Here is a 25778-nt window from a genome sequence, read left to right as displayed (position 1 = left end):
ACTCATGCCTGCATTTTCCATCACTGTAGCACTCAGCACTGCAGAGGGCTGAACCCAGACACGGAGACAATAGTGGGGTGAATAATATCATACTCAGAAAAAAGCACCCAAAGGGATCCTCTAGGATAACTGAGTCAGTGAGATAATATCAAGAAGTCCAAAGAAGAGTCCACTGTAAAGAAGAAGAAGACCAATGTAAAAAAAACCTTATTAGTGAATTGTTGGCCTTTTGTTCATTTACTGTATTTGTACTCAATACTTGGGCTCCGTTTTCTTTAATTACTGCCTCAATTTGCGTGGCATCGAGGTGATCCGTTTGTGTGTAAAATGTTTTTTATTGGTTTTATGAAGTATTCTTTTTTTTTGAGAGAGTGAACTGTTGGGTTTTTGTTAAATGTGAGCCAAAATCATCACAATTAAAAGAACCAAAGACAAGCTGCTTCACTGGCTCTCACCTTGACATCTCTTTGCTTCTAGAGTAAGTGACGTTCATAAAAATGTTATTAATAGTAGGCCTATATACAGTACCTCTGGAAAGTATTCACAGCACTTCACTTTTTCAACATTTATGTTACAGCCAAAATGAACTAAATGCATTATTTTCCTCCAAAGGTTCTACAAATGTAATGACAATGTGACTTAAAACGTGAACAACTACTTGCAGTGATGTTAGTATGTACTGTATATATAATATAAAATATAATACCTTAATCTCCTTAGAACATAAAGTGGTGGTTCCTGTTGATCTGTTAATTGTGGTTCCTGAGAAATTTCCCAGTGTTACTTTTACACAGGGTTACAATTTTATCAAACACAAAAAAGTTGTTTGGAATGAGATCGTGGCCATTTTTGATTTTAGCGAATGTAGGAGTCCCGTTGTGACCCCTGTTGTGGTCCCGTTTTGTTTTGTACATTGTACATGAGGCTGAGTTTGTGTTGTCTCAGGTGAAGGGGTGGGAGTATGTACAACTGTCTGCTGTCAACTGTCACCACAGTGACCAGACTGTTGCTCATTCATTGTCTCAGTTGAATGAGCATACTAAAATAAATAAAATGCAAATTCTTTAGACTGGTTGAAAGCAGAGATGAGGTTTATTACTCTGACCTGAGCTCACATGAAATTGAGCTGAAGAGAAGCTAATTTTAGTAGGGGACCCACACTGAAATAGTGGAGGCCCCCTTTATTGATGGTATGATGTTATTGTTGTCGTTCTTCTTCTTCTTCCTCAGTTTTTCTTCTTTTATATTGTACTTCATATTGAAGTTTATGGTGTGCCATATAATGCTCATATACTTTTAATTAAATGTGTGGTAGGGTAATTTTGATGTATGCCACTCAAATCCTTAAGCACCACCAATATGGGAAATTTGTTCATTTACAATAATTATATACAATAACATTTTAATATTAATCACTTTACTATTAATCACTGGAGGGAAATTAAGTTGTCATCGAATCTTGGTACAATTTGTGGTGGCATTTTTGATCTACATATATAAAACGCAGTCAGACTCAGAGTTGTTGGTAAAAGCAAATTAGTAAAGATGGTGTGATTCAGCTCTCCCTTTTATACCCTAGGTGTGTGCTTGTGTAGCCTGGTATGTGTGTTGGTATGTGTGTGCTTGTGTTTGTGACCTCTCAGTCACCTCAGTAAAGTCAGATCGATCAAGTACGTGCACCCACACTCCCTTAATGTTCCCATCCCTTTAACACATGGAATGTTTATGGCAGGAACGTTTATGGCCGGAACATTTGTTGTGTGACTGTTTAAGGTAGAGACATTTCCTCCTGTTCTCTCTCTGACACACAGAATTTACCATGAATGCACATATAAACAGTCATGATATTTAAAATTTCCACTACAAATTAAAATATAGTCGTCTTCTACTTTCAGTCTTTCCTGTTAGGGGACGCCACAGTAAATCATCTGTTTCCACATAACTCTATCCTTGGTATCCTCTACTCTCGCAGCAATTAACTTCATGTCCTCTTTCAACACATCCATGTAATCTCCTCTTTGGACTTCCTCTTTAACTCTTACCTAGCAGCTCCATCTCCAACATCCTTCTACTAATATAACCACTCTCCCTCCTCTGCACATGTCCAAACCAACTCAATCTAGCCTCTCGGACTTTGTGCCCAAAACATACAACCTGAGATGTCCCTCTGATGTGCTTGTTCTTAATCCTGTCCATCCTCGTCACTCCTAAGGAGAACCTCAACATCATCTCTGCTACCTAAATTTTCACCTAATGTCTTTTCCTCACTGCTACAGTCTCTAACCCATACAGCATAGCTGGTCTCACTACTACACTATTGTCACACAACACTCCTGATACTTTTTTCAACCACTCCACTGCCTCTTCACCTCTTACTCCCTAATTTTGCTACAGATCACAATGTCAAACATCATTGTCCACAGCGTTTCTTGTCTGACCTCATCTGTAAACCTGCCCATCGCCATAGCAAACAAGAAAGGACTCAAAGATGATCCTCTATGTAGCCTCACCTCCACCTTGAACTCCTCTGTCTGACCTACAGCACGTCTCACTGCTGTCATACTCCTCTCATACATATCCTGAACTACTCTGACGTACTTCTCTGCCAATCCTGATATCCTCATACAATACCATAGTTCCTCTCTCAGAACCCTGTCATATGCTTTCTCTAAATGTACAAAGATGCAGTGGAGCTCCTTCTGACCATCTCTGTACTTCTCCATTAACATTCTCAGAGCAAAAATTTTTTTCTATCTTTTGCTTCCTCTTCTTCCTGAACACCAGAGAGATCGTTCATAACACCACATGATGGAATCTAGCTACACTCTCTCCTACCACTACCTTGCAGTCAGTAATCTCTCTCAGATTGTCGTGTCCACACCTGCACTACTATATAGCCATCGCCACTCTTATATGTAACTCTGTGTTCCTCTCTCTTTTGGAAATAAGTTTTAACTACAGCCATTCCCATCCACAAATTCCACCCCAATCTGTCCATCTAGGTTCCATTCCTTAACACCAAACCTGCTCATCACTCCTCATCACCTCTGTTTCCCTCATTGACATGCCCATGGAAATCCAGTCACTACAATCTCCTGTCTAGGAATTCTCTCCATAAGCTCATCTATTAACAAGACAACTGACAACTTGCATGTTGAAATGTGGCACGTTTTATGCTGGATGGCCTTCCTGATGCAACCCTCTCTATTTATCGGGCTTGGGACCGGCAAAGAAATCACTGTCTTGCAACCAATGTGGCTAGACTACAATTAAAATACAGTAGGGATATGAGATGGGTCAAAGAGTAATAAACAAGAAATTATGTGCAGAGTGCCATGGGGTGGATCTGAGAGTCTGTACAGTGAGAGTTCATAATGTCTATAATCACCAGCAGTTTTGCCAGTATTCTATCCCTGATCACATCCTTCATGGTAACAAACGTGGAGCCAACAACAGAATCAGATTTTTGTTGAGTTTGTTTGGCCTATAGGCACCTTTTGCTTTGATGCTTTGACTGATCTGGAGCATCCTGTTGCACTCTTTGAAAGACCCGAGCCTCCTTAAGAAGTGGAGTTGGCTCACGCCCTTCTTGTAGATGGCTTCTGTGGTTGTGGACCAATTCAGCTTATTGTCTAATTGGATGCCCAGGTACTTATGTTTACACAATTCCCATGTTTTTCCAACGTATGCAAACTGCTTATTCTTGCGGAAATCTATCACCATTTCTTTTATCTTTGCCACATTTATCTGTAGGTAGTTCTCCCCACAGTTGTGTACTTGTGCTTGTGTCCACTATCCACACAGCTTAAATGACAGCTTTTGTCTGTGTCATGAGAGAATTTCTGAAGATGATATGATTCAGTGAAGTACTTAAAACAGGGTATGTGGTGAAAAATAATGGAGATGGCACCATTCCCTGGGGGTCCCAGTTTTACTTATCAGATGTACACACAGCTCTGTTGTCTCTCAAACTGTGGCCTGATAATTGTGAGACCATCCACCTAAATGTTTTACAGTTTTGTCTTCTGCAGTCTGGTCTGGATGGTATTGAATGCACTGGAGAAATAAAAAAACGTGTGTTGGGTCTGTCCAAAGAAAGAGCTATTCTTAACTAGGGGGGCACGGTTCGCCTCACACCTCCAGGGTTGGGGGTTCGTTTCCCGCCGCTGCCTTGTGTGTGTGGAGTTTGCATGTTCTCCCCGTGCCTCGGGGGTTTCCTCCGGGTACTCCAGGTTTCCTCCCCGGTCCAAAGACATGCATGGTAGGTTGATTGGCATCTCTGGAAAAATTGTCCGTAGTGTGTGATTGTGTGAGTGAATGAGAGTGTGTGTGTGTGCCCTGCGATGGGTTGGCACTCCGTCCAGGGTGTATCCTGCCTTGATGCCCGATGACACTTGGGATAGGCACAGGATCCCCATGACCCGAGAAGTTCGGATAAGCAGTAGAAAATGAATGAACGAATTGTTCAGAACTTTTGTACCACTCAGTATGAAATAATTAAGTTTTTTTTTATTCCTATAAATATATTGAGTATTGGTGATCTCAGGAATTTGCTATTTTTCAAATGGTAAGTCATACATTTTGAATTTTTAACAAAAATTTTATTTCTACAAAGGATTTTTTCCCACATTTTTTCTCTGCAGATATTGTAAATAGCAAGGGTAGGATGCCATTTGACCATACTTTGTAGATGACCTACTCCTAATTGATTGTGATTTGTCTATTCTGAAACTCAAAAACTCAAACTTTTCTGCTTCTTATAAATTTTGTTAAATCATCATTAAACTTTGGATTACAACATTGTGACATTTTGGGTGGGAAATGTTTATCAGATTGTTTGATAACGTACAATTTTGTCTTAGCAAGATTACTGCATACTTACCACTTTGACTTAGGACCTATGGTTTGGTCAGCACAATCAGTTTCATCTGAGAAAAATAATAAGATGAAAAATCAAACATATCCAAAAAAAAAAAATCCAACATACAACAGGATTACAAAGAATCTTAAAAAAATATTAACAAAAATTATGTTTTGTTAGATTTTCTTTTGGCGACTTGGTTTGTTGGATAGCTTGCCAATGTACTAAAATGCTTCTAATACATACAAGTAAGCTGGACCAAGCTCAGGGGTAAAGTGTTTATGGAAGATGCTCGTGTAGCATAGTTGTCTTCTGGAACTTAACCCAAATGTATTGTGTGTTTGACCAGTCTTTATACCTGGTAACAAATGTCCTTCAAACAATAGACAGATACATTTAGGACCTCCTACTGGATAACTTATAGTGGACACTACAGAACAGCTATCCTGTGTATTGATCAGTTTTGTATTGTATTCTGTGTATTGATCAATTTATTGCTTTACAGAATATATTAACTGTGGGTGGGGCACAGGCACAATGAATTAAGCCATTTGGTTCACCCTTTACAGTTTTATGTTAATTACAGGTGGGGCACAGGAACATCAGACATTGATTGCTTATGAATATCAGGCATTGATTATGCATGAAAGAAGTAGACACAAAAACCTTCAGTTTCCAGCACTTTAAAAAAGAAAAAAATCCTAACAAATGCCTAACCTCCACAACAGCACAAACAATAAAAATATAATGATAATAAACTTTTTGTGTTTCAAACAGCACATGTCTATACCACAACAATTTACCAACAATTTGCCATTTTTAATTTATAAATAAACAACACATTGTGCTTTTTATGAAACATCTAGAGCTAAACGATCAATTTCATTTGCAATATCACAAGATGATAAAGGGTATTCTAACAGCAAAGGCTGCGGTTACACTCTGGTCTCGTGACACATAAGTGATTGCATGCTATGCTATATCTCGACCTGTTGTATAATGGCCTCAGGCTTGACAGAACCCTGGACCGTTGTGTGGAAATCTTTTTGCTTTAAAGATGCTGTACAGTGTGAGGTATTGTGTAGAACCTGTTTTGTTACTGTTGCTTACGGTGGCCGAGAAGTGCAAAACACATCAACAAATCCGAAAACACATTAACAAATCCGAAAAAACAACGACAATTCAAACAACCCGGAAACGGTAGGTATCGTTTGTGAATGGAAACTTACCCATATACAGGTATGGAATCTTACGTGTAATGTGTACATTTCTCTGTTTAAATATAAGAAAATAACATAATTAATCCACAGTAATCCATTCCATCCATCCATTCCAACTTTTCCCTGCGGCAGACTGTTGGACTTCATGTATACCTTGAGTGACAGGTGTTTTGTCCAATGATCCCTAAGTTTTCCAATCACAAACTATACCAACCTCTTCTGGGTTGTCTGAATTGTCGTTGTGTTTTGGGATTTGTTAATGTGTTTTGGGATTTGTTAATGTGTTTCGTGCAACGGCTCAGACAACCCAGAAAAGGTAGTTATAGTTTGTGAATGGAAACTTACCGATCATTGTACAAGAGACCTGTCATTCAAGATATACAGGTGAATGACGGGTGTCTTGTCCGATGATCGGCGAGTTTCCATTCGCAAACTATTCCTACTGTTTCCGGGTTGTCTGAATTGTCGTTGTGTTTTCGGATTTGTTTTTTTGTTTTTGCATTTGTTTTCTTCTTTTCGGATTTGTTAATTTGTTTTCAGATTTGTTAATGTGTTTTCGGATTTGTTGTTTTGTTTTCGGATTTGTTAATGTGTTTTGCACTTCTCGGCCACCGTAGTTGCTACCTTATGGGGAAACACTACTAACCTGTATCAACGATTAAAAAACACCACAAAACCATATATGATGGATACATGGATAAAATGCAGACCAGTAGTGTACAGTAAATATCACCTGACATGTATCACTGACCGAAATGTTAAAAAGTATATCTCCATAGGAACATAATTCAAAATGACACAAATTACAAAGGCAATAACAGAATTCACAGCAAAAAATACCATGCCCCTCAGTATGGTGACCAAGTCGGGGTTTATGGGAGGGTAAATGGCTTAGCGGTTAAGGTGTTGGACCTCTGATCAGAAGGTCATTATTTTGAGTCCCAGGTCCACTAAGCTGTCAGTCTTTGGCCCCTGAGCAAGGCCCATAACCCTCACCTCTGCATGAAGAAATGCAGAATGGGTCACAGTGTTCTTGTTTATTTTTATGCATTTTGTGTTATGTTACTGACTATAGATCAGCAGGGTATATTATTCTATCTATTAAATTAAAGACTGTCTATTAAATTTCACAGATAGTGTTTAAAAGGTACAATTCACATGTGCACATTACAAAGAATTTACAATAGATCTTAATACTGAGTGGTAAAACTCAGTGTTTGAGTCCAGCTGAAAACCCATTTGTTTGTTGTAGCTTTTTATGAATAGTTTTTCTTGGGTAAAGAAGCAGATCTGTAGGGTCCATGAGTGTTTGTTGAAATGGGATGTTTGGATGCTGTCACCTATAACTCTGGTGGTCACTCAAGTTTGCTGACTGTGGAGTGGTTGGATGCTTTTATTTCCCAAGAGGCCCTCAGGCCTGTGTCACCTTCTGTCTGAGCAAGATTGAATTGTTTTATATTGACAGATTATCTACAGTTACAATCCGCAGATCCAAATGCAAAATCCATCATTGCTTAAAGAATTGTCATGTGCAAGTCATATGCTGAAGGAAATTTTAGTGTGCAATTGTTCTCTGCACATGTTAATCTCATATTTCATAATAGAAATCCAGGAAAGCCAACCAGGACCTTCAGATACAATTGGACCAGGTGTTGCACCATGCACAGGATCCAAACAGCAAAGGCAACTCACTATTTTCTGAGGTATAGATTTTAATATTATTCAATTATTTAAATTCATATGATATTAAAGTGCTGATATAAGTATTATTTTTTACAGGTAGATGATAAGCGTGTAGAAATAGAGAGACAGTTGATCAGTTTGAAAGTACAGTACCAGTCTCTTCAAAAGCAGCATACTTTTACCAAACAGCAGATGCTTCGCATGAGGGTAAAAGTCATTAGCATTATTGTTGAGAAAAGATCAAGTGCTACTTTTTGCCATAATTTTTGTTCTTTCTTTCATCATAGGTGCAGATATCTAATGTGATGCAGCTTCAGAGAATTAGAGCTGACCCCGCCCAGCTTGAGCGATTACATTTCATGTTGTCAGAGAAGAATAGTGAGCTAGAGACCTTGATGAAGAAAGTGCAGCAGTTGGAGAAGGTGGAGGTAAAATCACTGAATTTGATACATTGTTTTGATAGGGTCTATTCATTGTTAATACTTTGTATTGTTAGTGAAACAGAAGCATAATTCATTTATCAACAGGTGGCACTTGAGAATCATTCCACTTGTGTGTCTAAGGAATGTGAGCTTGTTGATGAGACATACTACACAGATCTCTTGAAAATGCAACTCTCAAATTCCAAGTAAGTTTCCATTTAATGAATAATTAAGTGTAGCCCATTAAAGTCATGTGTACCGGGATTTCTTGGATTTGGACCATTCCTAGGGTGGTAATCTTAGGAATCTATATAAAAAAGTCAGCTAAAATTCAGACTCTTTTACATTATTATGCTGGCTTTGTAGAAGCCAACATTCTGTTTTCCTATTTAAGCTTAGACAAAAATTTATCAAGAGTAACTCCTCCTAGGGCTTTCGATACACATACACCAAATTCGGATATGTTGTAGACCCTGGTCTGAAGTTTGTTGCTACTTTACTAAGCGATCCGAGTACCGGTACTTCTGGTACCGGGTCTCAAAGTGGCCTTTTATTCCCCATAGACTCCTATTATAAATTTTGGAGGTTTATAACTTGGCAAGCTTTCGAATTATCTACACCAATCTATGGCCAGATCCTTTAGGGCAGTGGTCCCCAACCTTTTTGTCGTCGCGGACCGGTCAATGTTTGATAATTTTACCGTGGCCCGCTGGGGGTGGGGGGTAGCGGCTATACAGTTAAATTAAAATAAATCATTTTTATTTCATTGTATTTAAACATGCATTTTTAACTCACTACGACACTAAATCAATGAGAACCCTGAGCTTGTTTCTTTACAACGGGACGGTCCCTTCTGGGGTAATAGGAGACAATGACACCCGAAGTGTGTTGCTTATGTCCAGTTTATTCCGTTGTTTTGTTTTGGTTGCCGTCACTGCAGAAAACCCCGCTTCACACAGATAGCATGTCGGAAATGGCAATAGGGATTTAAGTGCTGTGGTGGCAATCTCGGTGTATTCCGCCATGACTTTAATCCAGAACACCGGCAGAGTTTCTAACTTTCTAACGACGTCTGTTTCGTGCTCATTTTTGTGGATTAAATTTGATCAAACACAATATACACGTACACCAAGCACTGTTAAACATGACAAAGTACCGGTGAACAGAGAGAAGAGCGATACACACCTTCTCTCCACCAAAGCTACAACACCACTGCCGCTTGCAGCCGCTCAGCTCCAGACGTCACCTAAAACCGCCCCGATATCTTGATATTTTGCGCATGCGCAGGATTGGTGCGGCTTTAGGTGTCGTCTCTCAGTTAACCTCTCGTCCATGGAAAGTCGCACAAACACGAGAAATACAGTAAATAAAATGTAAATAATTTAATGTTCCTTGGGCGGCCCGGTACCATTTGTTTCATGGACCGGTACCGGTCCGCGGCCTTGGGGTTGGGGACCACTGCTTTAGGGTGATACTCTGAACAAACTTTTAAATTGGTGTACCATCTGGCCTTCCGGCTGTGCCACAGCACCGCCCCCAAAATATGCAAAATCTAAAAACTTTTTACAACATGGATATGTGTCATACCAAAACACTCAGAACAATGAGGGGAAATTCCTCACGGGTATTCTGATGACGTCACGTGATGTCACGTTATGTCAGGTGATGTCACGTGAAAATTACAAAAATGAACACAACATGGACTTGTGACATATCGAAACACTCAGCACAATGAGGAGAACTGCCTCACGTGTATCCTGGTCACGTCACGTGACGTCACATGAAAAAAAATAATTAGCACAAAATGGACATGTGACATATCAAAACACTTCCTCAAAAGTATTCTTTCTGTCTACTTGCTTCCAAAAGTAACACTGATCCTTATGTCCACTCGCCTCCAAAAAGCACCGGCCTTTGCGAATACTTGCAACGTCAAAGCCAACATCAAAGTTGGTCATGATGAACTTTACAAATCTAGTTAATGGTGCTTGCAAAGCATCATTATTGTTATTCTGCATACTTATTATTATTATTATTATTATTATTATTATTATTATTATTATTATTATTAATGGTGCTTGCTAAAGCAACATTCTTATTCTCTTGCATACTTATTATTATTAATGGTGCTTGCTAAAGCACATTCTTATTCTCTTGCATACTTATTATTAATGGTGCTTGCAAAGCATCATTATTGTTATTCTGCATACTTATTATTATTATTATTATTATTATTATTATTATTATTATTATTAATGGTGCTTGCAAAGCATCATTATTGTTATTCTGCATACTTATTATTATTATTATTATTATTATTATTATTATTATTATTATTATTAATGGTGCTTGCAAAGCATCAATATTGTTATTCTGCATACTTATTATTAATGTGCTTGCAAAGCACATTCTTATTCTTTTGCATACTTATTATTATTATTATTATTAATGTGCTTGCAAAGCACGTTCTTATTCTCTTGCATACTTGTTGTTATTATTATTATTATTATTATTATTATTATTATTATTATTATTATTATTATGATAATTATTCTTCTGCATCTTCTTCCGGACACTTTTTCGGCACGTAACTTGTCCCGCAGCTTTTGTCCTAGACCCATAAATGAGGTGTCTTGTAAGCGATCAGAATTCCAGGATTCCCAGTATGGAAGCTCAAAGGGGTGTTTTTTCCCCATAGACTTGAATGGGGAATCTCTCTGTAGATGTGCTAACATCCAAAAGAGGGCAGCAGACACCAGTGAATCTGTGTAAAGGTCTTTATTAAAGCTTGTTGCTATATTTCACAGTGAGCTTCAGTTTCATTTCATATATATATATATATATATTGTGGGATCGCCCCTATTTTCATGATTTTCGTTTGACGGCTCAGTGTAGTTTTTTAAGCCTCCTAGGACAAGTGAGAGCCGAAACAAAGGACGGAAGTGCTGTGTGTTTCGGTCAGAAACGCATTTTGGATTAAAGCGTTTTGGATTAAAAGGCTTACATATTCCAGTTCCTTAGACTCTTGGGGATTTTTACAAGCATTTGTTTTGGAAAATAAAGTGAGAGCCGAAAACAAAGGACGGACGTGGATTGTTGTTTACACATTTCGGCCAGAAACGCGTTTTGGATTAAAGCATTTTGGATTAAAAGGCTTACATATTCCAGTTCCTTAGACTCTTGGGGATTTTTTACAAGCATTTGTTTTGGAAAATATTGCCCCAGTGAAGAAAGGTAAGCGCCGCCTATTTCCGGTGACTTTCAACTTGGATTAAATTAGTATGATGGCTATAAATAATATTATGCTTTGTGTGTGGGCTTAATAAAATCCCGAGAGTCTAAGCTTTCAAACAATATAACATTTAACCGTGTATTTAATGCTTAAAACGAGTTGGTGGCATGCCTTGGACAGCACGGCGGTCACATATGTTGTTGTTTCTCGGCAGTCACATATGTTGTTGTTTCTGCCATTTGTATAACTTTTTGTTGTTTTCAACTATCAGTGTAGTTTTTATAATTTTTTTATTTCACTTTAAACTAATGTCCTTTTAAGAACAGCAACGGCTCTTTTAAGAGCCACCCATTAATTAAAATTAAGCGCATTTTTTCTTTGTCTCCTCACATTACATAATTATTTTTTAAAAACATATGACACATATCACAAAGAATGATAAGAATGACTGTAATATAATAAAGCTTGGTTATTGTTAGATGCGCCATTCTTCACATTAGTGAATTAATACATAAAACTGCAAAGGCTTTCTCGTGTTCCTAGATGGCCTAGTGGATAGCGAATCTGTTTAGCATGCAGAGATTCGGGGTTCGAATCCACCGTTGGACAGTTTTTTTTTTCTAAAACTTTATAATAAAGGTTCATTAGTTGACATTAGTTACCACATTACTTAACATGAACTAATAATGAACTGCACTTCTACAGCATTTATTCATTTTGTTAATGTTAATTTCAACATTTACTAATACATTATTAACACCGTGTTGACATTACTTAATATACTGTGACCTAACATGAACAAAGAATAAACTTTATTTTAACAAAGATTACTAAATACAATAATTTATTACTCATGGTCAGTAAATGTTAGTTAATACATTACATTTGAACTAATGATCCTTATTGTAATGTGATTATATTTTTTCCCAGTAGTTAATATACTGTGAACTAACATGAACAAAGAATAAACTTTATTTTAACAAAGATTACTAAATACAATAATTTATTGCTCATGGTTAGTAAATGTTAGTTAATACATTACATTTGAACTAATGATTCTTATTGTAATGTGATTATATTTTTTCCCAGTAAAATCACTGATTGATGCTTTAGTTCAAGATCTTCATGGCGCTTGTTTCAGGAAAAGATAAATGGATTTTCAGGTGTGCTCTTTTGTTGCAGGTGAGAAACTAGTCTGCAAATATAACCATAGTAACTGTGCAGCCATACCCTATCAACCATGTAGTGCACCTTACGAACCATATTGCAATATAAAGAAGCCATATCTCAGTTACACAACATAAAACACTCAGCACGATGAGGGGAACTGACGTCACGTGTAGCCCCGCCCCCAAAATAAGCGAAATAAAAAATTTAGCACAACATGGACATGTCATATATCAAGACACTCAGCACGATGAGGGGAACTGACGTCACGTGCAAGCACATTCACATTTTCTTTAGGAAATGTACCGTTCTAGTTATTAATGTGCTTGCAATGCACATTCTTATTCTCTTGCATTCTTCTTCTTCTGGACACTTTTTCGGCACGCAGCTTTTGTCCTAGACCCATAAATAAGGTGTCAAATTGACCGGCTCATTGAGGAGAGGTGTGCTATGACTTTTAAAACGATCCGACCAACGATGTTCGCACAGCGGACGAAAAAACGGCCAAAAAGGTCCCATAGAAATGAATGGGAAATTCCTAAAATTCAAGCAAAATCAAAAATTTAGCACAACATGGACATGTCATATATCAAAACACTCAGCACGATGAGGGAAACTGAAGTCACGTGTAGCCCCGCCCCCAAAATTAGCGAAATAAAAAAATTTAGCACAACATGGCCATGTGACATATCAAAACACTCAGCACGATGAGGGGAACTTGCCACGTGCAAGCACATTCACATTTTCTTTAGGAAATGTACCGTTCTAGTTATTCTTTTTCGGCGCGTAACTTGTCCCGCAGCTTTTGGCTCATTGAAGAGAGGTGTGCTATGACTTTTATAAGCGATCGGAATTCCAGAATTCCTGGTACGGAAGCTCAAAGGGTTTTTTTCCCATAGACTTGAATGGGGAATTCTTAAAACTCGTTTGTTCTCTCTGTAGATGTAAAGGACACTCTCAATACATGTAAGTATCAACTCCACACTATCAATCAGTCATGTGTAGACCCGCCCCTAAAAACTGTTCTATGCAGTTTAATAAGTAGAATTCCATAATGACTTCAGTTTTGACATTAAATGTCAAAACACTTCGTAGTCACTTTTGTCCAAAAGTATTGGCACCCCACCGGGTATTCACGTGTAGCCCCGCCCCCAAAATAAGCGAAATCATAAATTTTGCACAACATGGTCATGTCATATATCTAAACACTCAGCCCAATGAGGGGAAGTGCCTCACTTGTGTTTTGGTGATGTCACGAGACGTCACGTGTAGCCCCGCCCCCAAAGTAAGCGAGATCAAAAAGTTAGCACAACATAGACATGTCATATCAAACCACTCACCACAATGAGGGGAAGTGCAAGCACCATTCACATTTTCTTCAGGAAAAATGTACCATTCTAGTTATTATTATTCATTCATTATTATGTTGGCTTTGTAGAAGCCAACATTCTGATTTCCGTTATAAGCTTATTATTATTATTGTTATTATTATAATTATTATGATTATTATTATTATTATGTTGGCTTTGTAGAAGCCAACATTCTGATTTCCGTTATAAGCTTATTATTATTATTATTATTATTATTATTATTATTATTATTATTATTAGACAAAAATTTATTTAAAAAAATGCGGCCCAGGGCGTTCAAGCCTCATGCACCAAATTCGGATATGTCGTAGACCCTGGTCTGAAGTTTGTTGCTTCTATTTTTCTAAGCGATCGGAATTCCAGCATTCCCGGTTCGGAAGCTCAAACTGGCCTTTTTTCCCGTAGACTTACATTATAAACTTTTTAGGTTTATAACTTGGCAAGTTTTCGAGCGATTTACACCGAACTCGGACAGGTTCTTTAGGACCTTACTCCGGACAAAGATTTTATTCCGGAGGTCCAACGGAATTTTCGGTTTTCCCGTAGTCGGCGGTCGAACATCCCATATACTTGAATAGGGAATTCCGAAAAGTCCTCTAAGCTCTCACACACACAATACATCCAAAATTAAGAATTGCATGTACTGTTCTATGCAGTATAATAAGTAGAATCCCATAATGACTGCAGTATTGACATGAAATGTCCAAACCCTCAGTAGCCACTTTTTGCCAAAAGTATTGGCACCCCACCGGGTATTCTGGTGACGTCACTCGACACCACGTGACGTCACGTGTAGCCCCGCCCCCAAAACAAGCGAGATCAAACATTTGCACAACATGGACATGTGACATATCAAAACACTCAGCACATTGAGGGAAACTGCCCCACGGGTATTCTGGTCACGTCACGTGTAGCCCCGCCCCCAAAACAAGCGAGATCAAACATTTGCACAACATGGACATGTGACATATCAAAACACTCAGCACAATGAGGGGAACTTCCCCAAGGGTATCCTGGTGACCGCACGTGACGTCATATGTAGCCCTGCCCCCAAAACAAGCGAAATCAAAAATTTGCACAATATGGACATGTAACATATCAAAACACTCAGCACATTGAGGGGAACTGCCCCACGGGTATTCTGGTCATGTCACGTGATATCACGTCACATGCTCATGTCCGATCACCTCCAAAAGTATTGGCACCCTAGCGGTCCAGTCGCTTTCACAATCTTTCTGTCCACTCGCCTCCAAAATGCACCGGCTTTTGCGAATACTTGCACCGTGAAAGCCAACATCAAAGTTTGTTGCGACGAACTTTACAAATCTAGTTAAACATTCTGTTTTCCTATTTAAGCTTAGACAAAAATTTATCAAGAGTAACTCTTCCTGGGGCTTTCGAGCCACATGCACCAAATTGGATATGTTGTAGGCCCTGGTCTGAAGTTGGTTGCTATTACTTTTCTAAGTGATCCGAGTACCGGTACTTCAGGTACCGGGTCTCAAATTGGCCTTTTTTCCCATAGACTTCCATTATAAACTTTTGAGGTTTATAACTCGGCAAGGTTTTGAGCGATTTACACCGAACTCGGACAGGTTCTTTAGGACCTAACTCCGGTGTTCCGACAGAATTTTCGGTTTTCCAGTTGTCGACGATCGAACATCCCATAGACTTGAATGGTGAATTCCGAAAAGTCCTCTCTCACACGCATTAAGAATTGCATGTACTGTTCTATGCAGTATAAAAATAACTAGAACGGTACATTTCCTAAAGAAAATGTGAATGTGCTTGCACGTGACGTCAGTTCCCCTCATCGTGCTGAGTGTTTTATGTTGTGTAACTGAGATATGGCTTCTTTATATTGCAATATGGTTCGTAAGGTGCACTACATGGTTGCTAGGGTATGGCTGCACAGTTACTATGGTTATATTTGCAGACTAGTTTCTCACCTGCAACAAAAGAGCACACCTGAAAATCCATTTATCTTTTCCTGAACCAAGCGCCATGAAGATCTTGAACTAAAGCATTAATCAGTGATTTTACTGGGAAAAAATATAATCACGTTACAATAAGGATCATTAGTTCAAATGTAATGTATTAACTAACATTTACTGACCATAAATTATTGTATTTAGTAATCTTTGTTAAAATAAAGTTTATTCTTTGTTCATGTTAGTTCACAGTATATTAAGTAATGTCAACACGGTGTTAATAATGTATTAGTAAATGTTGAAATTAACATGAACAAAATGAATAAATGCTGTATAAGTGCAGTTCATTATTAGTTCATGTTAAGTAATGTGGTAACTAATGTCAACTAATGAACCTTTATTATAAAGTTTTAGAAAAAAAAAAACTGTCCGAGGGTGGATTCAAACCCCGAATCTCTGCATGCTAAACGGATTCGATATCCACTAGGCCATCTAGGAACATGAGAAAGCCTTTGCGGTTTTATGTATTAATTCACTAATGTGAAGAATGGCGCATCTAACAATAACCAAGCTTTATTATATTAAAGTCATTCTTATCATTCTTTGTGATATGTGTCATATGTTTTTAAAAAATAATTATGTAATGTGAGGAGACAAAGAAAAAATGCGCTTAATTTTAATTAATGGGTGGCTCTTAAAAGAGCCGTTGCTGTTCTTAAAATGACATTAGTTTAAAGTGAAATAAAAAAATTATAAAAACTACACTGATAGTTGAAAACAACAAAAAGTTATACAAATGGCAGAAACAACAACATATGTGACCGCCGAGAAACAACAACATATGTGACCGCTGTGCTGTCCAAGGCATGCCACCAACTCGTTTTAAGCATTAAATACACGGTTAAATGTTATATTGTTTGAAAGCTTAGACTCTCAGGATTTTATTAAGCCCACACACAAAGCATAATATTATTTATAGCCATCATACTAATTTAATCCAAGTTGATAGTCACCAGAAATAGGCGGCGCTTACCTTTCTTCACTGGGGCAATATTTTCCAAAACAAATGCTTGTAAAAAATCCCCAAGAGTCTAAGGAACTGGAATATGTAAGCCTTTTAATCCAAAATGCTTTAATCCAAAATGCGTTTCTGACCGAAACACACAGCACTTCCGTCCTTTGTTTCGGCTCTCACTTGTCCTAGGAGGCTTAAAAAACTACACTGAGCTGTCAAACGAAAATCATGAAAATAGGGGCGATCCCACAATATATATATATATATATATATATATATATATATATATATATATATATATATATATATATATATATATATATATATATATATATATATATGAAATGAAACTGAAGCTCACTGTGAAATATAGCAACAAGCTTTAATAAAGACCTTTACACAGATTCAATGGTGTCTGCTGCCCTCTTTTGGATGTTAGCACATCTACAGAGAGATTCCCCATTCAAGTCTATGGGGAAAAAACACCCTTTGAGCTTCCATACTGGGAATTCTGGAATTCTGATCGTTTACAAAATAGATAGCCCACCTTTCCTCAATGAGCCGGTCGATTTGACACCTCATTTATGGGTCTAGGACAAAAGCTGCGGGACAAGTTACGCGCCGAAAAAGTGTCCGGAAGAAGATGCAGAAGAATAATTATCATAATAATAATAATAATAATAATAATAATAATAAGTATGCAAGAGAATAAGAATGTGCTTTGCAAGCACATTAATAATAAGTAGAATCCCATAATGACTGCAGTATTGACATGAAATGTCCAAACCCTCAGTAGCCACTTTTTGCCAAAAGTATTGGCACCACACCGGGTATTCTGGTTACGTCACTCGACACCACGTGACGTCACGTGTAGCCCCGCCCCCAAAATAAGCGAAATCAAACATTTGCACAACATGGACATGTGACATATCAAAACACTCAGCACATTGAGGGGAACTGCCCCACGGGTACTCTGGTCACGTCACATGAGGGCACGTGAAAATTAAAAATTTGCAAAACATGGACATGTGACATATCAAAACACTCAGCACAATGAGGGGAACTACCTCACAGGTATTCGGATCACGTCACATGCTCGTGTCCACTCACCTACAAACGTATTGGCACCCTAGCGGTCCAGTAGCTTTCACAATCTTTCTCTGCACCGGCCTTTGTGAATACTTGCACCGTCAAAGCCAACATCAAAGTTTGTCGCGACGAACTTTACAAATCTAGTTATGATTAAAATTTCTCAAAGAGTTAGTCACTCAGGAAGAATTATCAAAATTAATTCTCTCATCATTTACACTGTAATGTCTTAAACACGTATGATGTATAAGCTTGAATGCTTTTAAACCCGATTTACTCTGGATTGTATGGGTATAATTAACCAATTATACCAAGCAGGTGCTAATGATCATCAATTTGATATGTAGGTTGAAACACATTCATTAATTGAATCATCCAAACTCTGCTATTAATTAGTAGTTTTTGTGCTTTTCAAGCTATTTTGAAGAATCACAAAGAATCGGGCAATGTTGGGGACTGTAGTCGCAATGGTTGGCCAAGGAAATTTGGTGCAGCAGATGAGACACCATGCTTGCTTCCAGTCAACATCAGAATATACCATGGGGGTTCAACAGGAAAACAGTAGAAGGTTATGACAAAAACATTGTGCAATCTATGAAGATGCCAAACTTCCAAAACAGACAGTGATATCAGCAACAATAGCAACTCTAAATGGCAGGGTTGAAATGATTGCAGGCCATCATTTGAACAAGACTTTGAAAGCAGAAATATAGAGGCCATACAACAAGATGCAAACTTTAATCACCAGTAAGAATTTTAAGGCCATATTAGAATTTATAAATACAGATATAACGGCTCACAGGTTCTGGAATCAAGATTCAAAAAAGAATTACTCATGGTCCAAATGATACAAGCCAAGCACAGTGGAGGTAGTGTCACGGCTTGGGCTTGCATGGCTTCTTTTGAAACGGACTCAATCTTATGTTTATGTCTACCAATTTACAGAGAAGTGACTCCCCATTAGATTTTATGCATTTCATAATGCAGCAAGACAAAGAACATTGCCAAAACAACGAAGGACTTTATCAGGGGGAAAAAATACAAGTTTTATAGTGGCCATGTCAACCATCAGACATTACCTACAAATGTTAAGTGCTATTTGTCTAAATTTACTTTAAGATTTTTTCATTATATGAATATTTGGACTTCTGCCTATTACATACCTGCTGTTGAAGTTTCAAACATTGTGTATGCATTGTAATGTTAAACGTATAATGTAATTGTTTAATGTCAGATATTTTATCTATATATTTTTTATATTATATTATATAACACAGGAAGGTTGCAGATGAACTAAAGGTGGAATTATCCATGGCAAGAATGAAAACTCTTTCTGAGAGTCACAGGGTGCTTGAGTTGGAAAGGAAACTCTTTGCGGCAGAGAATGCAATAAAGCAGGGGCGTACAGACATTATAAAGCTCCAAGTGAAAATTGAAGAACTCCAGATGAAATATGAACCTAATGGTAATATAAAACACACAATACATCTCTAACATTCAAGTCTGCTCTTACTCAGACCATCCTTAAAAATATTTTGGTTTGCAGTAACAGCAAAAAAACAAAAACAAAGGGTCGGTAGGTAGGTCTATATATTTTTTTTCCAAGTTTCAATGTAAATAAAAGTACAATTTTGGTGATGGAGATTACGTAGGTATGACTTCGAAACAAATTAGCATTTCGTGATGTCACTGACTGGCTCTTCAACCTCTGCCTTAAGGTGCATCATTGCAAACCTTATTTTGATGCTGGGCACAGTTTTTCCAGAACTTTGTGCCAAGTTAAAGGGGTGTCAAGCTGTTTTAATGAATTTATTTAGATGTATTATGGTGCCCCAACCCGTATGAATTTGAACGGTGACTGGGAACATTTTGTTTACTGCAGCCGCGCCATCATTACCAAGCGCGAACCGTTGACTCTGACAGTGAATGACAGTATGAGACGAAGCGAACGCACAGGCCATAGTGTGATATCCGTTAACCAATAGTGTAAACATAGATGACGTCACAGGTTTTTATTTAAAAGAAAGAACGTAGCCTTCGTTTGTATGTAGGCCTAGGCAATTTATATATTTACTATACTTATTAAATTATAATTAATATTATTTTATTGCTTTTGTATTAGTTGTTTGAAGAGTAATAAAAAAAAGGTTGGTCGGTCCTAAATTGACAGGGTCGGTCGGGTTACGGCAAACAAGAATATTTTTATGTATGGCTTCAGTTGAAGTAAATGTATCAGTTCAAATAGTTTTTAAAATGATCAAACCTGTGCCTAACTTTTTATCACCTGGCTTAATATTGTGTGGAAATTAGCCTGCAGGTGTACATGGACCTGCCTATATGCATGAGTCAACACATGCAGCATTAAATCTTTAAAACTTAAAAATCAATGATATTATGTAAAGACGGTGGGCTCTTCAACATTACCCACTCTTTCACCAGTTTCTGTCCATGGAGGTGGATTTCGCTAAAACTTCTGAACTCAAAAATTAGGATGTGTGGCACTATTTGTTCCTTTTTGTCTTTACAAGTTTACCAGTTCATAAAAAATAAAGTAACAATAGATTGGTAAAGTTTGTAAGTAACAATACATTTTTCCCCAGAGATAAACAAGGCACAGTCTCAGAAGTGCAAGCGAGAGAAATTTCCAATTCACTTACCTCATGGGTCTGACCATAGCAGCATGGAAACTCTAGACATGAAGACAGTGCCAAGCAGGAATGAGGCTATAGATGGAGGGGCCCTTCCTTGTGATTCTGAAAATGGAATCTTGACCCCAATACAGTTATTCCAAGCTTCAAACAGTAGCTCTGGCTTGCTTTGTGACCCCAAAAGTGTTCAAATCTATGAGAATGCCCATGTCTCTATTCCCGATTTTTCAAGGTAAATATACCCCTTTGTTTACAAATTTGAATAATTATTTTACTAATGAAAAATAAGAATTGTGTGAATAATTTTAGATACATAAGGATTTTAAAAGAAGACATTTATTTTAAGACATTTAGAAATAGGTGCTTATATTTTTTTTAACCCAAGTTAAAAAGTTAAGTGGTTAAAACCAAGTTAAGTGGTTTCTCAAATTGATTGAGAGAAAAATTTGCAATCATTGTGTTATTCATTTAATGTGATGATACATATATTCTACTTACAATAACTCTCACACCAGTTACATATGTACATACAGTATCTTACAGGTGAGTACAGTGCCTTTCAAAAGTATTCATACCCACAGAACTTTCACATTTTGACACGTTACACCCACAAACAAAAATTTATTTTAATAGGATTTTATGTGATAGACCAACACATGGTGGCACATAATTGTGAAGTGGAAGGAAAATAATAAATGTTGTATAATATTTTTTTTTACAAATAAATATCTGAAAGTGTGGTGTGTCTTTGTATTCAGCCCCACTGAGTCAATACTTTGCAGAACCACCTTTTGCTGCAATTACAGCTGCAAGTCTTTTGGGGTATGTCTCTACCAGCTTTGCACATCTGGAGAGTGAAATTTTTGCCCATTCTTCTTTGCAAAATAGCTCAAGCTCAGTCACACTGGGTGGCAAGAAGTCTCGCCACAGATTCTCATTTGGATTTAGGTCTGGATTTTGACTGGGCCATTCTAACACATGGATATGCTTTGATCTAAGGTGAACCTCTGCCCCAGTCTCAAGTCTTTTGTAGACTCTAACAGGTTTTCATCTAAGATTGCCCTGTATTTGGCTCCATCTATTGTCCCATCAACTCTGACCAGCTTCCCTGTCCTTGCTGAAGAAAGGCATCCCCACAACATGATGCTGCCACTACCATGTTTCACGTTGGGGATGGTGTGTTCAGGGTGATGTGCATTGATAGGTTTCCACCACACACAACGTTTTGAATTTTGGCCAAAAAGTAACATTTTGATCTCATCTGACCAGCCTTCTTCCACATGGCTCCCTAACCCCCCCCCCCCCCCCCCCTTGCATTGTCGCAAACTGCAAACTTTATTTCTTATGGCTTTCTTTCAACAATAACTTTCTTCTTGCCACTCTTCCATAAAGACCAGATTTGTGGAGTGCACGACTAATAGTTGTCCTGTGGACAGATTCTCCCACCTGAGCTGTGGATCTCTGCAGCTCCTCCAGAGTGACCATGGGCCTCTTGACTGCTTCTCTGATTAATGCTCTCCTTGCACGGCCTGTCAGTTTAGGTGGACGGTCATGTCTTGGTAGGCTTGCAGTTGTGCCATACTCTTTCCATTTCCAGATGATGGATTATACAGTGCTCCCTTAGATGTTCAAGGCTTAGGATATTAATTTATAACCTAACCCTGCTTTAAACTTCTCTACAACTACTATCCCTGACCTATCTGGTGTGTTCTTTGATCTTCATAATGCTGCTGGTTCACTAATGTTCTCTAACGGTGCTTTCACACCTGCCTTGTTTAGTTCGGTTGAATTGTAACAGAGTTCGATTGCTCATTTGGTGCGGTTCATTTTGGCAGGTGAGAATGCAGCAATCGAACTCTGGTGCGCACCAAGAGCGGACCAAACAAGCGTACCGAGACCTCCTTGAAAAGGTGGTCTCGGTACGCTTTCAAACGAACTCTGGTACGGTTCGTTTGTGGTGAGAACACAATCCGAGATCGAATAGACCTAACTACAAAAAGTATTGCGCATTTTGGACTAAACCAGCTGCCGTAATGGGTCGTTGGCAATATTTTCGGAAGATGAGCATGTCACAGTTTCGCAAAAGTAATGCTCGCCGCCTCCTGAAGTGTCTTGCAATGCGTCTTCACCGTTTGCAGTGCATTAAAATGATATTTTCAAGCTGCATCCGCGCTTCATTCTGAAAATTAAGACTTTGCTGTATACAAGCGATGTAATTGCACGAACCACGAACATAATAAATAACCACGCGTAATCGTCTCTCAGTGGTGTACTGTATGCTGTATTTTCCTGTATTTTCCTCTTTTTGTTTACTTCCGGAGTTTCGTTGAAATTTCCCGCACGTTTATTCTGACCAATCGAGAAGTCTTGAGTCAACACCTCAGTATTTCAGACTAATAGTCTGATAACAGAAACATTAATTTAAAGAGAAACTGATGTTAATAAGTAAATCTTTATTTCACAGTATCTGACAAATTAGAAAGCCTAATTATCTGCTTAAAAAAAACACATAACCAAGGGTGCTTTCACATCTATAGATCGGTTCATTTGGTCTGGACCAAAAGCAAATAAATGATACATTGTAGCTTTTTAGCAGTTTTGGTTCCTTTTCACACCACACTGATCGTTGTGTTCCGCACCAGTTGAAACGAACCAAAATGCAGTCATGTGATAACATCCACATCACTCATTGGCCACATGTCTTTAAGCATATTTCCCAAACTGCTTCTCGATTGGTCAGAATAAACATGCGGGAAAATTCAACGAAACTCCGGAAGAAAACAAAAAGAGGAAAATACAGCATACAGTACACCATGGAGAGACGACTGCATGCTGCAATTATGTTTGTGGTTGTAATCTACTACATCGCTTGTATACAGCATTCTATGCAAAGTCTTAATTTTCAGAATGAAGCGCGGATGCAGCTTGAAAATATCATTTTAACGCAATGAAAACGCGAAGTCGCATCGCAAGACACTTCAGGAGGCGGCGTGCATTACTTTTGCGAAACTGTGACATGCTCATCTTCCGAAAATATTGCCAACGACCCACTACGGCAGCTGGTTTAGTCCAAAATGCGCAATACTTTTTGCAATTAGGTCTATTCGATCTCGGATCGTGTTCTCACCACAAACGAACCGTACCAGAGTTCATTTGAAAGCGTACCGAGACCACTTCTTCAAGGACGTCTCGGTACGCTTGTTTGGTTCGCTTTTGGTGTTTTGACTTGAATTAATCAATAAAATACACTTGGCAGGTACAAAAAAAACTTCTCCTAAGTGATATTTTATTTCGGATGTGGCAGCTCAGTGGTTAAGGTGTTGGGCTACTGATCGGAAGGTCATGGGTTCGAACCCCAGGTCCACCAAGCTGCCACTGCTGGGCCCCTGAGCAAGGCCCTTAACACTCAGTTGCTCAGTTGTAAGTCACTCTGGACAAGGGTGACTGGTAAATGCCGTAAAGGTAAAGCAAGATTATTAATGTAGGTTTAATTAAGCTTATTCTAAAGCTTTGGGACTCCAGCTCCACTCCACTTTATGGTGGTGGTAGTTTGATGGCCTGGGGCTGTTTTGCTGCTTCAGGACCTGGACTTGCTGTGATAAATAAAACCATGAATTATGCTGTCTACTAAAAAATCCTGAAGGACAATGTGTGGCCATCTGTTTGTGACCTCAAGCAGAAGAGAACTTGGGTTCTGCAGCAGGACAATGGTCCAAAACACACCAGCAAGTCCACCTCTGAATGGCTGAAGAAAAACAAAATTAAGACTTTTGAGTGGCCTAGTCAAAGTCCTGACCTGAATCCTATTGAGATGCTGTGGCATGACCTTAAAAAGGCGGTTCATGCTTGAAAACCTTCCAATGTGGCTGAATTACAACAATTCTGCAGTGATTAGTGGACCAAAATACCTCCACAGTGCTGTAACAGACATTGCAAGTTATCCCAAACGCTTGATTGCAGTTCTTGCTGCTAAGGGTGACCCAACCAGTTATTTGGTTTAGGGTCAAACACTTTTTCACACAGGGACATGTAAGTTTGGATTTTGTTTTCCTTTAATAATAAAAACCTTCATTTTAAAAACTGCATGATGTTTACTTGTGTTCTCTTTGACTAATATTTAAATTTGTTTGCTGATCTGAAACATTACAGTGTGACAAACGTGCAAAAAAAAATACAAAATCAGGAAGGGGCAAACACTTTCACACCACTGTACCTTCCCATCATTCTGGTACAAGTTGATCTTTGTTTAATCTGTCCATAACTGTATACAGGCATTTTTTTAAATGCCAAATCTGGTCTGAGGCTTACCTACATGATTACATTTTGTGCTAAATCCTCTGTACTTACTTGAGGGTGTTTTTTTTTTCCTTTCTTCTTCTTCATTAAAGAAGTCATCTACCACATTTGATTACTGGTCTCCTTTAGGCCTTTTGGTGTTCCTGAGCTCAACAATGCACCTTTTCTGTTTAAGAATGTTCTAAATCTACTTATTTTACTTGGAGGGACTCTATACAAAGACCATATTTATACAAAGAAAAACTCTAAGCTATACTTTCATAGCTTCTTTATAATGCATTTTGTTTAATCTGTAAGCCTTTTATTTACTTACTATTTTTTCATTGCTTTAAAGAGAAAGACATTTAGTTCAAATAACTAAATGCATGGAGGTGTCACTGAAATGGCCACTATTGTATATGCCGTCCAGCAATATGCAAAAACAGAATCTACATTATGTTGCCTTTGTGGGGACCGGCTTCATTTGTTTTGATCATTGATGTGTTTTTTTTTCTCTCCCACATTTAGGTCTTCAGTGAAAGATGGCATTAGCACAGCAGAGCATAAAATTATAAAATGGGATGAGGAAGGAGACTGGAAATCCGACAGGTCTAAGACGTATCAAGCACCTGTTCATGTTGATTCAGAGAACACCATTGAAAGACAGTGTGCTCAACAGTAGAAATTTAGTCTGGGCTGCACATAGTCATGATTTTTCAAACATATTAGACAATAAATGTTAACAGACAACAACTTGTGTGTAGCTGAGTGTGTGTGTTATTGATATAAACTATTGTTTGCAAAGTTTGCTGCTTCAGAATTTGATTGTTTTTCCACGTTTCTATAAAATACTGAAAATTTTACT

At 38.1% G+C, this 25778-nt stretch overlaps 1 protein-coding gene across 3 annotated transcripts in view; it reads left to right on the top strand.

The window, feature by feature from the left end:
* spdl1 (spindle apparatus coiled-coil protein 1) overlaps positions 1-25720 on the top strand; it is a 48316-nt gene extending 22596 nt beyond the window's left edge. For 2 of the 3 annotated variants that reach the window (XM_027135287.2, XM_027135286.2), the window contains exons 6-12: positions 7686-7784; positions 7861-7971; positions 8052-8192; positions 8292-8392; positions 19268-19455; positions 20591-20870; positions 25442-25720. In XM_027135287.2, coding sequence (XP_026991088.1) covers positions 7686-7784; positions 7861-7971; positions 8052-8192; positions 8292-8392; positions 19268-19455; positions 20591-20870; positions 25442-25595 — 1074 coding nt within the window. In that variant the 3' untranslated portion in view covers positions 25596-25720. The remainder of the gene's footprint in view (positions 1-7685; positions 7785-7860; positions 7972-8051; positions 8193-8291; positions 8393-19267; positions 19456-20590; positions 20871-25441) is intronic. The other variant, XM_027135289.2, reaches the window with a different exon arrangement.
* The last annotated feature ends 58 nt before the right edge of the window (positions 25721-25778 follow it).

This window comes from Tachysurus fulvidraco, chromosome 17, assembly GCF_022655615.1.
Source record: "Tachysurus fulvidraco isolate hzauxx_2018 chromosome 17, HZAU_PFXX_2.0, whole genome shotgun sequence".
NCBI classification, from domain to species: domain Eukaryota; kingdom Metazoa; phylum Chordata; class Actinopteri; order Siluriformes; family Bagridae; genus Tachysurus; species Tachysurus fulvidraco.
Note: the sequence above shows the minus strand (reverse complement) of the source record. Positions and strands in the feature narration are given on the sequence as shown.